Raw genomic sequence first — 17,464 nt, forward strand, 5'->3', positions numbered from 1 at the left:
AGAAGTTGTTTAAAAACAATTTACGTCTTCTGACTTGTCAACTTTGGCTACTACGATTTCAGTAGTTTCCTGTATCCATAGCATAGTAGTTTATGAGTTCAGAGAAAATTTGGGCTTGTTTTTGTTTACTTGACCCGCCATTCGGGCTGAAATTATTTGGTAACCCTGAGCAAAATTTATCACAAATTCATGAACATATGACAGAACTTGGATCTTGGATTCAATCAGGAATCAGAACCGGATCCGGAATCAGAAAAATACTGCTGATGCCCGCTCATTTCCAATTTCTCCCGGCAATTTCTATGAAACGAATTTGTTCGTTTTCACGATTTAATTTCATGGGTTTGGATAACCGCAGACTGATCTGACATCACGAGATTCAATACTAATCCGTCAGGAGTGTGATCCCTGAGTGAAAACCGTGGTGATACTGCAGCGTGTGTGTGAGTACTTTTTAAATAAATTTAAATCTAAATACATCATGTTCATGATGTTGTGTACACATCACATGTACATGATGTACATGAAATAAGCTTACTGTAGACAACAGTAATGTACCGTACTAAAAACACAAGCGGCTAGGGGACGCAGGGGTAACCTTGTCAATCAGTGGTTATTCTATTGTCCGCCAAAGTTTATAGCCAGTGACATATCACCGATAGGTATATAATTATAAATAAATACCTCGACCATGGTAGGGACAGGCATAAAAATTTAAAATTAATTCTATTAACATGAATTGTTGTTTATTGGAAGAGAGAACTTCTCGGAAACAATTTGACACCAAAACCAATCTTCTACTGTATTCCTAAGTGAAGTTATGATGAAATTACTGTCGGAACATTGGGTCGCATGTCATGAGGTGGTCCATTTTGTGTTACATGGTCAAAATGGTCCAAAAAATTATTTTTTAATATGTTATAGATATTGTAAAACTGCAACATCTCATACCATTTTTACTTCAAAAATGTTTATCGTTTTGGCGTAATTGCCTAATTAATAACTAATTAGCCCATAGGCCGCAATGTAAATCAAAATGTTCAAATGCGTTTTTCTCAAATTGGACCTTATTCACATAAAATACCCCACAACAAATGTCTGAAGTTGGATTTTGTCCAATGTTCCAGGATATGTTCACAACATAGTGATGCATCAGTCTCACCCTTTAAAAAAATTTTATGTAATCGCGTTCACGATATACAGGGTGCGTCAAAAAAGTTTATATTTTTTAATTAAAATTTAATTAATCATTCATATTTTCCCAACACTACTTCCTACCATTTTCATAATGCAAAAATTAGTTTCCTTGTGCAATTTCCTTTCAGAAAATGCATACATTTATCATGATACAATGAATATTAAAGGAGATATGGACCTTTGCAGTTTTTGCACGTGATTGCATTGACTTCTGTGCATTTAGAGGCAACCTGTGATACAAAATGTAATGAGAAACTAATATGGAATATGAAATTGATCAATTTTGAAGTCAATCTTGTTTCTTTGAGTAATTGCCTCTAAAATGAGACATTGAAAAGCTCAATATGACAAGGAGTTATGAAGATACAATAATTTATTCAAACCAACACTATGGAAATCTTACATTTTCCTATGCTAATACATACTCCTCACCCACCTGCTCCTCACCCACCTGCTCCTCCACCCCATCAATTTTCAATTCCAGCTGATGCCATTTATTTAGTTTGACTCACTTTTCAGTACTAGTTTACACAGTTTTAGCCCTGTTCTTTAGCTTTAAAATGAGACCCAAAGTAGCTCAATAGGACAAGGGGTTGGTTCAAAATGACATAAATCATTCACCTACATTCGAAAAATTGTAACACCTCCACCTTTTTGGGGTACCAACTTGTGACATGCGACCATTGGCCAATTGGGCCATTTTCTCTGATAAACTTAATACCATAGGAGTGCATGGGGGGACTTGATAATTTTTGTGCCCCCCTGTCAATTTTTTGTTTAAAAAAAAAAAAAAAAATAAATGTTGTTTGATTTAACGTGCGCTTCAGCTAGGCATACCCCAATTATCAGCACACTTCAACAATTATTCCGCTGCCATAAGGATATATCAGAATCATTTCCGCTTCACCAAGTCCGCAACTGATGCGCAGGTACTCTCAGCGACTTAGATTGTAATTACCCCCAGCAGCTCCCCATTTTACACCTGTCCTGGGTGGAGTGAAGCAATTGGGAATTAAGCTATCTTGCTCAAGGACGCAACACACTGGCCGTGGTGGGGCTCGAACCCGCAACCTTCCGATCATGAAGCTCGCGCCCTAACCAATGGGCCACCGTGCTTCCCACTGTGCTCGTGCTCGCGCCCTAACCATTAATATTGGGCCACCGTGTTTTCACTGTAATTTAATCTAATTTTTGTTGAATATTATGTATGTTATCATTTTCAACACATCTGTGAAATTTTGTATGAAAATTCAAATTTTAAGGTGGTAAAAAGTGATTTTGTGCTAATTTTGGTCAAATTTTGCCATTTTTCGCCATTTTGGGCCCATTTTAGGCAAAAACAATGATTTTTCCCAGCGATAACAAAAAGTGCTTTCTCCCAGCAAATAAGTAAACTGGAATTGTTATGTGAAAAGGATGAAAGTTTTTTTTATACTATGTTTCCCTTTTGTCAGAAGATGAATTTTGGGTCAAAATAGAATTTTTTCCCAAAAATGCCCCTTTTTGACCCCTTTTTGACTAAAACGGTGATTTTCACCAAGGAATAAATAAAAAAAAAAAATATTCTGCTTCCTAAAGCATTGAATCTGTTGTCAATGCAAACTAGAGCATCTGAAACAGATTAATTTTGGTTTTATTCATCATTTTCTCCAAAAATGGTGTTTTCAGTGGCACAAAATGGCACAGATTTACATAGGGCTTTATTATCAAGTAAAATAAATAGCACCCTCGCTCAGATGTGCCTGTCCCTAACCATGGTTCATGGGTTTATCCATCATAATCAATCCAATCGATAGGCAATTATCCCACCAAAGTATATTAGTACTCGAGAATCCTTGGTTAAATCGACTGCATCACCGTCACGGTAGAGCACGACTGTGCAAAATTGACCAAGTTTAACTCGTGCGCACATAACATAAACTTGCATGGAATAAAAGTTAAATATAAAATATTACAATTTGAAATGAAATAAAAAATTAATAATGATAACAATGAAAAATGTAAAGTTTAAAAAAAAAGCATGCCGCCATAGCTCATCCACGATCTTGACCCTATTTTTATCGATATACATCGATCACTTATCGGGTTAAGTACAATGAGTATTGGACACAATAGATGAAATATTTGATTGACAAGGACGGTTACCCCTTCGCCCGGCCCCTGCGTCCCCTAGCCGCTTGTCTAAAAACATGACCATGTGACTTGTCTTGTGTTGCAAGTTGGTCAACTCAAATAGGAAATTTGTAAAAAATTTAGGCGTCAAGTGTTCAGATTTTCAAGTTATGCCAGAAATGTGTCTATAATGATGTACATTGGTGATTGTATGTCTGTAACAGTGTATGTCCAATTTTTCGGAGAGGACACATTTTGACGATGACTGAACTATTCCAACTTTCAAACATGTCATGCATGGATGATGTGATTTGATTGTGAATTTATTGCAGAGATGTAGACTTGAGCTGAGTCGTGTCTGTGTTCATACATACACGCTATTAGGAATGTATATGTAACAGCGCGCGTGATTGGTCGAGAGCCGGGCATAAATAGCGTTTATGCCCGGTGTCCCGGATGTTAGATCGCCGGGTAGGGAAAGTGCAAGAAAATCGTGTATTTTAGTAACTTTTTTGTTATTATTTTGATGAAATAAGAATCACAAAATGTTCTGGTATGTATGAACAGGTTTCATTCATATATTTTCATGACTAAACGGTTGTTTATGCCCTCGCCCTCGGGCATAAACAACCGTTTAGTCATGAAAATAAATCATATGAATGACCCCTAATCCTCATTCACAAACTGATACTATCTGTCCATCGTATAAGACTATTACCGACTTTTCCGTACGGCAGCCGGCAGCGTGGTGAAGGAATTATATACACAGTCAAGTATATGCTCTGTCATTTTTTATTTGGATCCCTCCCAGGCTCCCAAAACATCAAAACATCAAAAGCGTTGCACGTACATGTATACTTAATTAAGACTGTCCTTTTTCACATAATGCAGACAAAGTAGGGCCAACTTGCCTAGAAATTTCAAATTTTGGCAAGAAATATCTCTGTGTAAAGTCCCTTATCACATCGTTATCGGCCATCGTGTTTTTTTTCTTCTGAAGTTTGGCTGTTGCTGGTACCCACCAGCGTCATGCATGGAAATCAGGAATCATTAAAACGTCAACAAATTTCAAAACACAGAAATCAGTCAACTTAATGGCGAGCGGTCCGAATTTTGAACCATACAAGTTTACGTGGTGAACTAGATTTTTGGGACTTGTGACTTGACTTGCAACTTTTGCAAAATGACTTGACTTACTTAGACAAGATGACTTGTTTAACCCATATTTTAATTATTTCTTTATTTTTGCAAAGTCCACTGACATTTTTTAGTGCTGAAATTGTCTATACAGAGGACCTTTATAATATACCATACCACAAACAAAAAAATACTATATTTTGTGATCATTAGAAGGGGCCTATCTTTCAGAACAACAAATAAAAAGAGGCCTACTTCTTTTTCTAGGCATTATTGTGTGCGCTAACACAGCTCTAATTATGGGTATTTACACAGATTTAGCGATAAAAAATAAAAGCCCCCTCTTCCTCCTTTTTTTTTCAGAAGGACGTGAAACATGTAAATTGTTTTTCATTTCACTTGGCCTTAGTGTTTTTCAAGAAAATATAATTTTTTAGTCTTGGGTCAATTTCGGAGAGGACATTTTTTGATCGAATTTTCAACATAAATTTCTTCAATCTTACATGGTTCTCAATTTTGAACAATCATGTTTCAAACATTATTTCTGAACTGTCAAAATATGTTTTTATATGTTAATGCTGGCAGTGATACCATATTGCAAAGTTCACAAAGGTCAAATGAGATGGCTATTTTGTCCCAAAATCATACAGAAATGTATATTTTCAACTGAAGGTCCTGTACAAACCATGGTACATGTAAGTACTTTTAGTGCACATAAATGGAACAACCTGACCGAGCAAATGAGGTTATTCAATTAGCCAATCAGAACCCAACCACAAATGATACTGATACATGTTGAAATCATAGTTGTCTTCCAATTAAAACTTAGATATACACCACACGCTGTCCTCTGGACACTGAAAGTTTTGTATACAAACCGAATCAATTATACCAACTATAATTATATTGAAGCAAGTACTTTGAAGCATGAATATTGAACTTTAGAAAACACAAAAAAATTGAAAAATATATATATAAAAAACTATTAAAAAAGGTTTTATTTTATCGATGTTACATTTTTTACAAACATAATCGGACTTTCTGACCCCCTAACGAAAGGACTCTCGTTTATAGGGCTTCATAGAACTTTTGGGTTGTTCCCTAAGATAAAATAGTGTTGTGATACCAAATATTTGTGTTTTTTACTTGCATTTTAGGTTGATGTTGTTATGTGACCATCATTATGTCATCATCTTCTGACTGTGATATATTTCCACCTACACCAAACAATGACTCGAATGAGCAAGTGCATGTAAGTATTTCTTAGATAAATACTAAATAGAAATTTGATATATTTTGCTTCAAATACTGCTCATCACTGCTGAAATGTTGATTACCGATACATTGATGTACCATTTTACACATCTGAATTTATTATTTTTGTTTTCCCATTTAAGGAAGGTGTCAGCATGCAAAAGAAGAGGAAGAAGAAGAAGAATGACTCCTACAAAAGAAAGAGTAAGAATTGGAAGACTGAAAAACGTAGGCAAGCAAGACAGAAGGAGAGGGAAGAGGTAGGTCTATAGATTTATAATGTTGTGAATGTGAGTGACAACAAATCATTGTGCATAGCTTATAACATAGCATTAACCAACTATAAAAGCAACAGTAGGCCTACATGTATAAGAGACCTGTACAAATTAAATAAAATTGATCACAAAATTCTGTTCGGCCACATTATGGTACTTTTGCCGCTCAGGCCAAATATAAAGGAACGGTGCTCAACAGAGGATGATTTAAGCACTTCCCAGCAAGTCTTGCGGTTAGCACAGCTGTGTGAGTGAACATGACACCACTGCCATGCGTGCATGGTTAAATTTGAATTTGGACAGATATATTTACAATAAAAACACCTTCAAAAAGTTGGTCGATTTCACATTTTATGTTATCTACAGAAGGTGTGAATTATCCTTCATGCATACATCACTTTAAATCTGAAATCGACCAAGTAATAATGACACACGGGCAATTCTAAAACAACATCTTTTGCACAGAGTTCAATGGGATTTGAAAAGTAAAGTGGCAGTTGAAACTCTAGTGATAACACTTTTACAGTGCATGATGGGGCTTCCTTAAATCATCCTCTGGGTGCTCAATGAGCTACATGTACTGTATGGCCATTAAAATACTCAATATTAAATTAATATCTATATTCTCTGGTACCGGTACATGTACAGCAGGTGCAACTGTATACGAGTAGAGAATCCATGTAAAAAGTTAATCCCTAAATGTGTTTGCGAGTTATGCAAATAAAATGCATATTGCTCCATACGTGTTGGCCAATATGCTGTAATTTTGTTCTGTTTAACGCGGCTGTGTACTCTAGACATTGTTTCTATCGCGAAATTAAGCTGTTTGGAAATGTATTTACTTTGTCATGTTTTTTATAAATACAAGGAAAGAAAATCCAGATTTGTTAACTCTAACTGCTCTATTTCATGGATTTTGTTTCACTATTTCACTCGTTTCCGCAATTTTAAAGGAAAAAATCTTTGTTGTACCATCGGGGTACACGTGCGCTAAAACACATCGTGTTTTGTAGTCGCACAATTTGTTAACTCACAGATACGGTCAAATGGCTCCGTTTTAGCTGATAAAATGTGAATTTTTTCAAGTTCTTTCCTAGATTTAAACATCAAGATCAGCTGCATGATCTAGAAAGTATGCACCCTCGATACCTAATATGTGTACATCCATATCAAAACGATGCACTTGCCGGCTGCTACATGTGTCTCATTTCAAAGAATAGCTACAATGTAGGAATAAATACCAGACTCATCTCAAGTGGAGGTCACTTCAAATCATCCCCAAGTCACATGTTTAAGGAATGTTCTCTGTATTCATAAACCATGTGACTTGGGATGATTTGACGTGACCTCCACTTGAGATGAGTCTGGTATTTATTCCTAGCTATTCTTTGAAATGAGACACATAGGAGCCGACAAGTGCATCGTTTTGATATGGATGTACACATATGGATACCTTTCAGGTAGTAGGGTAGTAGGACACCCGAAAACCTTTTGGGACAGCGAATAACTTTTGTTGATGCTAGCTGGATATAACTCTGGAAAGGCATTGTTTGGAATTTCACAAAATGTTTGTCCTGAAACGTGTCTGTTACAAATGCCACGCATTGAATTAACGGAAGACGTACATGCATCATATTTATGAATCGTAAAAAAAATGTAACACTTGGGATTTTTTTACTTGTTTTTTGATACATAGAAGCGTAACCAGCATGAGCCATCTACTAGTACATCAAATAATGACCTTTCCCAGACAGAGATCAATGATGAGGGAAACAAAAGAAGTTGCAGTGGAAAAAACAAGGTTAGTATATGGATGTTCATGTTGATTTTCAGTCTGAAAGTATCAACCCACAAAACTTGTGACTTAAATGCCAACCTTGAGGTCCCCACTGAAATGAGATTGTCCTATATTAGAAACAAAACAATAACACATTGGCCGATATAGAACATCAACTTTTCAACCACATTTTGGGACAAGGCTTTGACTCGTTTTCATATATATACTTGAAGCATGTTGAAGAAACATCTCTTTGATCTCACAGTTTGCAAAGATGATGAGCTTTCTGTTAGTATCATCTCAATTTGATGTGTAAAGTGTGTCGGGTCTATGTCAATCTAAAATCCTGAATCAAAATAAAATATGCAAGTATAAAATATGTAACACTTGGTTTTTTCATTTGTTTTTGATACATAGAAGCGTAACCTGCATGAGCCATCTACTAGTACATCAAATAATGACCTTTCCCAGACAGAGATCAATGATGAGGGAAACAAAGAAGTTGCAGTGGAAAAAAACAAGGTTAGTATATGGATGTTCATGTTGATTTTCAGTCTGAAAGTATCAACCCACAAAACTTGTGACTTAAATGCCAACCTTGAGGTCCCCACTGAAATGAGATTGTCCTATATTAGAAACAAAACAATAACACATTGGCCGATATAGAACATCAACTTTTCAACCACATTTTGGGACAAGGCTTTGACTCGTTTTCATATATACTTGAAGCATGTTGAAGAAACATCTCTTTGATCTCACAGTTTGCAAAGATGATGAGCTTTCTGTTAGTATCATCTCAATTTGATGTGTAAAGTGTGTCGGGTCTATGTCAATCTAAAATCCTGAATCAAAATAAAATATGCAAGTATAAAATATGTAACACTTGGTTTTTTTCACTTGTTTTTGATACATAGAAGCGTAACCTGCATGAGCCATCTACTAGTACATCAAATAATGACCTTTCCCAGACAGAGATCAATGATAAGGGAAACAAAGAAGTTGCAGTGGAAAAAAACAAGGTTAGTAAATGGATGGGAAAGAATGCCAAACTTTGAGTTCCCCCTTCGTGCAACTGCTTTTTGTACTCACAAAAGTAGCCACCAAATCCATATGGTCATGTGCTAGTGATTTTTTAGCTGTACGAGGACAAGATGTTGATTAAGTTATCAACTAGAGAATTTTGACCAAGGCCTCATACTTTTTAATCTATAGCGGCATTTTTCAAACTGTATACTTTATTTAGATAACACCCTGTGTATCACTCTTAAGGTGGTACTACACCCCCTGATAAATTATGTGACTAATTTTGCATTTTTCTCACAAAATAACTACACACTGGTAACAAAAGTTATGTATATTATAGGGGCAAGGAATCCAATTACTTCACTGAAATATCAGTGATTCAAGACAAGTGGTTCATTATATGTTAATTTGAATGACTTATCCTTCACTTTTAAGCAATCTATAAATAATTTTATACACTTGTGCTGGGATCACTGAATGGATCTTTAAGGATGATGTGACCAGTTTGGAAATTCCTTTTCCAAAAAGCAATAGTGCCATTGACGGGCAATCTTCACCTTAGACAGAAAGTAAACATATGTATGAGACCATTATTTTTCGCACTATAATGAGCATAAGGACCAGTGATTAATATATACAGACAAAATTTCATTAATATATAACTGCTTCACTTCTGGGTGATTTAAAAAAAAAAATTCAAACCCCATTATTTTTCGCATCATAATGAGCATAAGGACCAGTGATTAATATACACAGAACAAATTTCATTAATATATAACTGCTTCACTTCTGGGTGATTAAAAAAAAATTCAAACCCCCTCATGCATGTATATCGGTATTCACCAGATCTGGTGAATATACAGGTGTCTAGAAAATTTCATCTCTAGAGTACTATAAGCATGTAATTCAAAGCATATTTTTTATTGCATTTCAGCAAAGTCAGTTTATGTGGCCTCATCAAAAGATAACAACAGCAAAACAAGCCCCACCACAGACCAATCCACAGGAAAAGATGGAGACATATTTAAAAAAAGAGCAAGAACACAACCAAGTACTACAGAGGCAACTGTCAACTGTCACTGCAGACTTGGTTGACCTGAAGGAACGGCATGCCCACTGTGTGCATGAAAGAATAAGGCCGGCAGTGTTGAGCAGGACCATGACCATGGTTGAAGCAGTAACTATATTAAGTTCTGGGTACTGCTACATGCAGCCAGAACTTGATGAGGTAGACCATGAAGGGGTTGCTGATTTAGATGTAGATTTTAGAAAGAAACAATTATTTAGAAGTAGTGATGATAGTAGTGTATATATAATACCTAGTAATAATCCCACATTGTATGTTATAGATTACACCAACCGGTTCAACAAAGCGACACTGGAATTCAAAGTTCTAAAAATGAACACGGATGTTGAAGGTATTCAGAGGCCGGTTGGTTTATACAGAAAGGAGGATGCGTGCCATGTTCATTGCTTGGTGACAACTTCACCAAATATTCCAATGAAAGATGACACGATGGTTACAGCCTCCAACATTTCGGCACAGAAGGGTATTGATGTATCTAAGGAACAATGGTTGCAGATTTTTATGGATACTGCCAAAGCCCTTCAAGGGCTTCATGACAATGGTTTTATCCACAATCAAGTGCGACCTGACAATATCCAGCTTGTGTATAAGAGAAGAGGTAACAAGAAGAAAATTCGTGCAGAGCTTATAGACATGTCTTTGTCTTGCATGGAGAAGTACTCACGCAAGCTAACAGAGATTCAGGTATTTTCTCTCAGTTCACTAGAACATAACTTCTTAGACCCTGTACTACTAAAGCGAGCAACTCATCCAAGCAAAGTTACTGATGTGTATGCATTTGGTCAAACCATCCAACATGTGGCTGTGCAGAATGATATCTCGTCCAGAGTCCGAAGTCTTGCAGATCAATGCATGCAAGACTCTTTTTTAAGTAGACCAAACATGTATGATATATGCAGACAAATTTACCTTATTGGTCAAGATATGCAATTTACCGTTGTTTAAGAGTTTAGTGTAATTTCTGCACCTCAGTTATTAATTTTAAGGGTTTTGTGAAATATCTAAACATTGTGCTTTGGAACCGAGGAATATCCCGATATTCTGAGGTCCAATCTTTATATATTTCACAATATCCGAAAAATAACTGATGGAAAGTCATTAACCGACGATTAACCTCATTCATAACCGTCACTTTTTTTTAAATTCAATTTATGGCACATTTTCTTCTTTTAATTTGAAAATAAAACCATTTGAACTGTATCTTTCATTTCCAAAATAAATCAAATAGCCAAGTAAGGAAATACCACTAGCGGGCAATCATGCAATGTCCATTGCAGTCAGCGTCTGCTTAAATAACATGTCACATAACACGGTCGTTGTAAAGCGTACTTTTGGCTACGGCAAAAAACACGCTCATAAACTTTTCAAGAACCTGCATTTGTGTCTGCGTATGTAACAGTTATTGATTAAACACATCCCACCTCAGGTTTGCTAGTAGCTTCAAACAGTGCCTCTACATATAACCAGGTTCCGTGTATGAAGGGACTGGAAATGACTTTAATTCATTGTACTATATGCAAGTTGCTGGTGTACAAATTATCCTCGGTTGAGCAAGCACATATAAAATGTAGAGCTAGAGGCTCTGGAAATGCCAACATAAATCATCATAGAACGTTATTTGAAGAATTATTTCAGTAACAAAATCGATAGGAACAGATAGTGTCCAGGAAAATGATTAATTTGTTTGTTCTAGCATTCTATATTTCCCTAAAATTTGAACATTTTGTCTCCAAAATCCTATATGATTCTCGCTACACAGAAATTTTGTGTGAAAAATCAGGGATTTTTTACACAATTTGGCATAACTTGAGAAAATATTGGAATATCTTGATGATTCTTTTGGCATTTGAAGGTCAACATGAGTAAATATTAAGAAATCAAATATAATCCGATAACAATGGTCGTCAATAAGTCATTTCAAGTCCCTTCAATACACGGTCCCGGCCAGTGTTTTTATGTTTTTACCTTTACATGTACGCAATTAAGTTTCTTATTCTGATTAAAAAAGAGAAAAGGAAAAGGGTGGCATAAACCGCATTCTGGGACCGTATTGCACTCTTCATGCGGTGATGGAAGCAATTTTTCTGCCCTATAATGTAGTTTGTATCTGAAATTATGGTGTGAAAAATGTAATTTGTGTGCATATCAGTAACAGTAGTGAGTCAAAATATGCTAACATGTTATGAAAGTGAACGCATAAGTAAATGTTTCAAAAAACTATTAAGACTGTAAATTGAGTTAAGTAGAACCTGTGAGGGTAATTAATTAAATTTAACTATGTGCGTCAAGACATAACATACGCAAAATGTCCATCAAATACAATATATGAATTGAAAAGTCAGCTAAAACATCACATTGATGAACATCATTAGCCAGAGCATAAACCAGGTTGTAAACTACTAAAATCCACTTTTACTATCACAATAATACAAACATTAACTGAATTCTTTATCTTTTAAATACATTTTGTCCGTCAGAACTAACATAATGACATACGCAAGGATTAGATTGTTTAACGGAGAGTCGGACACTACTTGACTACTTCACAATTAATTATTCCATCCAAATTCCTTCTCCTCACAAAGTGACTTACTGACTTTGTAACAAAGGTGGATGTTGGTGAATGCTGTCTTAAGTTGCATAATATAAGCTGTATCAACTTACATGTAGTTCAGCAGGAATTAAGCTACATCTTGCGCATGTCATTGTTTGACAGACATTTCTGATCCATGTTTTTGAATTGGTATTAAATACATGATGACAGGTAAATAGACATAGTAATATATAATTATGCAAAGATAGTCATTAGCTACAAATTCACACTTAGGAATGACAGATATATAGACATATGTAAGATTATATTACAAGAGTGTCTTGTTGCATGTATTTCAGATTGCTCTTTTTTTACTGTTTTTTTAATTGGTTTACTGTTTACCTTTATTGGTATGAATATGAAACGTTACAGGCTTTTGTAAATGAAGGCTCTAGTCTGAGCATGTTCAAAAATAATGGTTTGAAAACATGTAGTATTTTAAAAAAAATTAACAGTTAAGGGGTTAGATTTAATCTGTATGTATTGTGTCTTTCCTGTGAAGTAGCAAAAAACTCATTTCTACCGTACAATGTGTTTTTCAACGTAACGCCAGACTCTACTATATGTGTTCCATGAAAGTGTACTTTGTATCAACGTGTAATTAAGAACAGATATGAGGGAACAATCAGAGGGGAACAATATAGAAATACTACATGTTTGGAGGGGAAACCATTATTCCCTCAGTACTGACAAGCTCTGACTGCAGGTCGCGGTATTTTGTAGTACAATGTAGGTCATATTTGTAATGCATGTGGTAATTGATTTTTCAGTCAATCTTTCTCCTTTTTTCCGTGAGTTTTGCTTTATTTTGGTTAAAAGTTATGAAAAACAGAGAAAAATAAACATTTACAAATTCATATGAAGTACAAATAATATCACCTGCAGGCCTAAAACTCGAAATCGGAGGTTAAAAGGGCATTTCGTTATCCACAGCCTCATCTCCCACTTTTCTCAAAAAAAGTTGAGATTTTTATACCACTGGAAACCTCTGGCTACATAATGTTTATGTACCCAAAATTTCTTGCAGATTAATTCATTTAGCAAAAATATTGTCAAATTTGAATTTTGTTCTGGTATACCAGAACGAAATTACAACAGTGGCCTATGGAGCAGTGTAATACACATTATCATGCATAACTTGCAAACGCAAAATCAAATCAACTGAAATTTTGGGAATAAGCTTTTTTCATGGATATCTAATGAAAAATGTCATAAAAAGAGGATGCTAGGATCACAAAATCCTCCTTTAAAGCCATATAACATTTTCCATGAAATGTTAGCTTTTAATGTCAGATATGTCCACTTTTACTTTTGAGTCGAACAAGTGAGGTAAAGCGAAGAAAATTGGAATTTACTACTAGCGCCAATGCATGTTACTCCGGCTGTTGTAATAAGGCGCGATCCTCTGATGTACGTACACGGCGTGCGGGACACACATACACACACTGTGTTATGAACACCGCATACGTGTTCGACTAATATTTCCATCGTAATAATAAAATGACGGTTCCGGCGTTTTATTCAAAATCTCGGATTTTGACAAAACTACAGCACCTAAGGCTTAAGTTTTTGCAGATTATCTTTGTTTACTAAAGTACATTACATTCATGTAAAAACCAGAATTTAAAAAAAATTTTGAGGGCGTTCTTCTCAGCAAATGTTATAAAATGGCTTTAAGGGATGGTAGGCCTGTACCCAGTACCGAGGGTGAAAAGCGACACTACGATGAAAATACCATAATTAGTAACATATTTGTTTTATTACATCTCGTACATAAATTTATGAGTGACACAATTCGAAACATTGAATTTCAAAGATCGCCATTAGCTGGAGTGGAATTTGCACTTTCAGGCTGCATACTCTGGGTTTGGCCATCCTTTTGAGAAATTAGCTCTTTGATTTCTGTTTCGGTCAGTGCCTGCGAGGAGTTATTTTTGTGGAATCTGCCATTAATGTAAGTTGTTATGAATGTGCACCATGCAACATAATAATTAACATACTACCTCCATTCGCCAATTCCATGTACGACAAACCCTTACAAGTGGATATGGATGATGATATACTAGGGAATAGTATCGACAAGTAAGGGATGAAATCAAAAGTCAACCTGTGGTCGACTGCCGATTCTAGGCAGTTCTGTCTAGTTCGAGATGGTTTCTATTGTTCTAAACAATAAAACATGGTTCAACCACTCGTATCCGCCAGTCAACCGGCGATTGAGTTTTGATTTCATCCCTAAGATAGGCCATACAAGTAGTTCTGCCAAGTTGTTGGAATAATTCTCAGATTAATATGTATAAGGTGTAAGAAAACAAACTTGTGAACACATGAGAGGTATACATGTAGAATGAAATATTTTGTATAATAGTATTCCAAATTTTTAAGATGGTACTTTAATGTACAATGTGATATTGCTGTATGCTTATAAATATACAACATATGTAAACAAATAAAAGAAATAAACACTTTGCAGTAGCTTGATGAAAATAACATTGTGTGATTTTTTTTCCCAGTTTGAATTGAATAAGGGGCCATGCTTCTATCCATGTATCAACATGAAAAGTGATTACCTTATTGTAATTATGTACTGAACCTGGTAGCTCTTGACGGCCTGGTTTCAATGGAGCATGCATAAACCTCTGGATGATATCGGATTTTAAAACGGGAACTCTAAACTCAAATTGAGACCTGGTTGACTTAAGGTGGCCCTATACTGAAGCTGGGAGCCTGGTTGACTTCAGTTTAACAGTGGTTCTAAACTGAAGTTGGGAGCCTGGTTGACTTGGGTTTAACAGTGGCTCTAAACTGAAGTTGGGGGGCCTGGTTGACTTAAGTTTAACAGCGGCTCTAAACTGAAGTTGGGAGCCTGGTTGACTTAAGTTTAACAGTGGTTCTAAACTGAAGTTGGGAGCCTGGTTGACTTGGGTTTAACAGTGGCTCTAAACTGAAGTTGGGGGGCCTGGTTGACTTAAGTTTAACATCGGCTCTAAACTGAAGTTGGGAGCCTGGTTGACTTGGGTTTAACAGTGGCTCTAAACTGAAGTTGGGGGGCCTGGTTGACTTAAGTTTAACAGCGGCTCTAAACTGAAGTTGGGAGCCTGGTTGACTTCAGTTTAACAGTGGTTCTAAACTGAAGTTGGGAGCCTGGTTGACTTGGGTTTAACAGTGGCTCTAAACTGAAGTTGGGGGGCCTGGTTGACTTATGTTTTACAAGGGCCCTAAACTGAAGTTGGGGGGGGCCTGGTTGACTTAGGTTTTACAAGGACTCTAAACTGAAGTTGGGGGGGGGCTGGTTGAGTTCGGTTTTACAAGAGCTCTAAAATGAAGTTGTGGGCCTGGTTGACTTTGGTTTAACAATGACAGCTGAACCTGATGGCTTGGTTGACTTATGGGGTGCAAAGTTTGGGAAAGGCAACTTTCAATATCAGGGGGGAAGCATCCTTGGCGGAAAGACTTCTCCAGGGGAAGCTGCCCCTTTCTCCAGACTACTCCACTGTTTTTAAGGTATGCAGTGCTGCTGTGTTTAGAGAGGTTATCCACGTTACTCATGTGTGACTTATAACAAAAGGCGCATGTTCCCGTAGTATTCCCCCGGAGTATTCCTCATTCAAACCAATTCAATGCACGACATCGGAGTTACCTACATGACTTTGGCGGGCTATTTTGAAGCAGTCATGGTTGCCCATATAGGTACTTCATTTGAAAGTCAGTCCTAAACAAGGTATAGCAGTCGCTATATGCCTATAGGATATGCAGCTTATAAGAACACGGATAACCTCTAGGTATTATCATCCATCAAGTTAGGTAACAGTACTGCATATATTATAGTAATGCTGTTCAGATGGTCATTGGGTTTTTAGAAGAAAGGTAGCCTTAAGAAAGGATAAACAACCAAAGGAACAAGCGAGAAAGAAAGATATGTAGTATAATTAGGTAAGTATAATACTATAGGTATGGGAAAAGAGACATCGAGAGAGTGGTTGTATGTGTATATTATTATCAAGTTAGGTAAGTGATGTTAGCTAGCTAGCTACGGTATATCGTCAAGTTATACCTACGTGCTGCTAGATAGGTAGCTATGCTGCTGCATGCCGTGTTAGGTTTAGAAAAAGAAATGAAAAAAGAAATAGGTATATGTATGTGTATATGTTAGTTGTTAGGTAGAGTAGGTCTGAGAAAGAGACATAATTTTGGAGCCTCGTTTGATCAGGACATTTGATCAGATTCAGATGATGGGTTTTACTCTGAAAGAAAAGAAAGTTTGCCCAAGGGAAGGAAGGAAGTTCAAGGAACGATAAGAAAGAAAGAAATACAGGAAGTAGGGGCCTACTATAATAAGTCATAGATATAGGTAAGTATAGTATATAGGTATGTGAAAATAGAAAAGGGGCATCGAGAGTGCAGTGTGGTAGTATAGGATATCGTCAAGATAATGTATAATAGTATGCTATTGCATGTTGTGACAGCTCTGTGAATGTGATCATCAGTTTTAGAAAGAAAGAAAGTAGGAGAGAAGTATATAATAAGTAGGCCTATAGACCTAAACACATAGGTGGCATCGAAAGGAGGTGTGTGAGTGGTAGTATATATAGCAAATGTGTAGTGAAGGTGTATGTGATAAATATAGCTACAGTACTAGCTATATATGTAATATTATACAGGCCTTCTGCTTGCTGTGATTATCAGGTTTAAGAAAGAAAGAAGCTGAAAGATAGATTACCTTATGAAGAAAGAAATTAGTAGGCCTAGTATAATTGGTATAGGTAAGTATAGCAAGTAGGCCCCTACATATAGGAAAATACAAAGGGACATATAGAGAGAGAGGGGGCAGACAGAGTGTGGTATCGTCAAGTTACTGTGCTGCTAGCCATGCTATGATCATTAGGCATGTTAGGGTTAAAGCAAGATGTCTAAAGAAAGAAAGAAAATGAAGGAAAGAAAGAAACTGAAAATAATAATAATAATAATAATAATAATCTTTCTCTATTGAGGGGAATTCCACTTCAGTG

At 36.2% G+C, this 17,464-nt stretch overlaps 1 protein-coding gene across 1 annotated transcript; it reads left to right on the top strand.

The window, feature by feature from the left end:
- The first annotated feature begins 181 nt into the window (after positions 1–181).
- Positions 182–14,925, top strand: LOC140152205 (uncharacterized). The gene is made up of 6 exons (XM_072174505.1): positions 182–443; positions 5,604–5,698; positions 5,844–5,960; positions 8,170–8,274; positions 8,667–8,771; positions 9,710–14,925. Exons 2-6 carry the CDS (start codon positions 5,630–5,632, stop codon positions 10,805–10,807), a joined length of 1,494 nt encoding a protein of 497 aa, XP_072030606.1. The 5' UTR covers positions 182–443; positions 5,604–5,629; the 3' UTR covers positions 10,808–14,925.
- Positions 14,926–17,464: the final 2,539 nt, after the last annotated feature.

Source organism: Amphiura filiformis, chromosome 1 (assembly GCF_039555335.1).
Source record: "Amphiura filiformis chromosome 1, Afil_fr2py, whole genome shotgun sequence".
In the NCBI taxonomy this organism is placed as follows: domain Eukaryota; kingdom Metazoa; phylum Echinodermata; class Ophiuroidea; order Amphilepidida; family Amphiuridae; genus Amphiura; species Amphiura filiformis.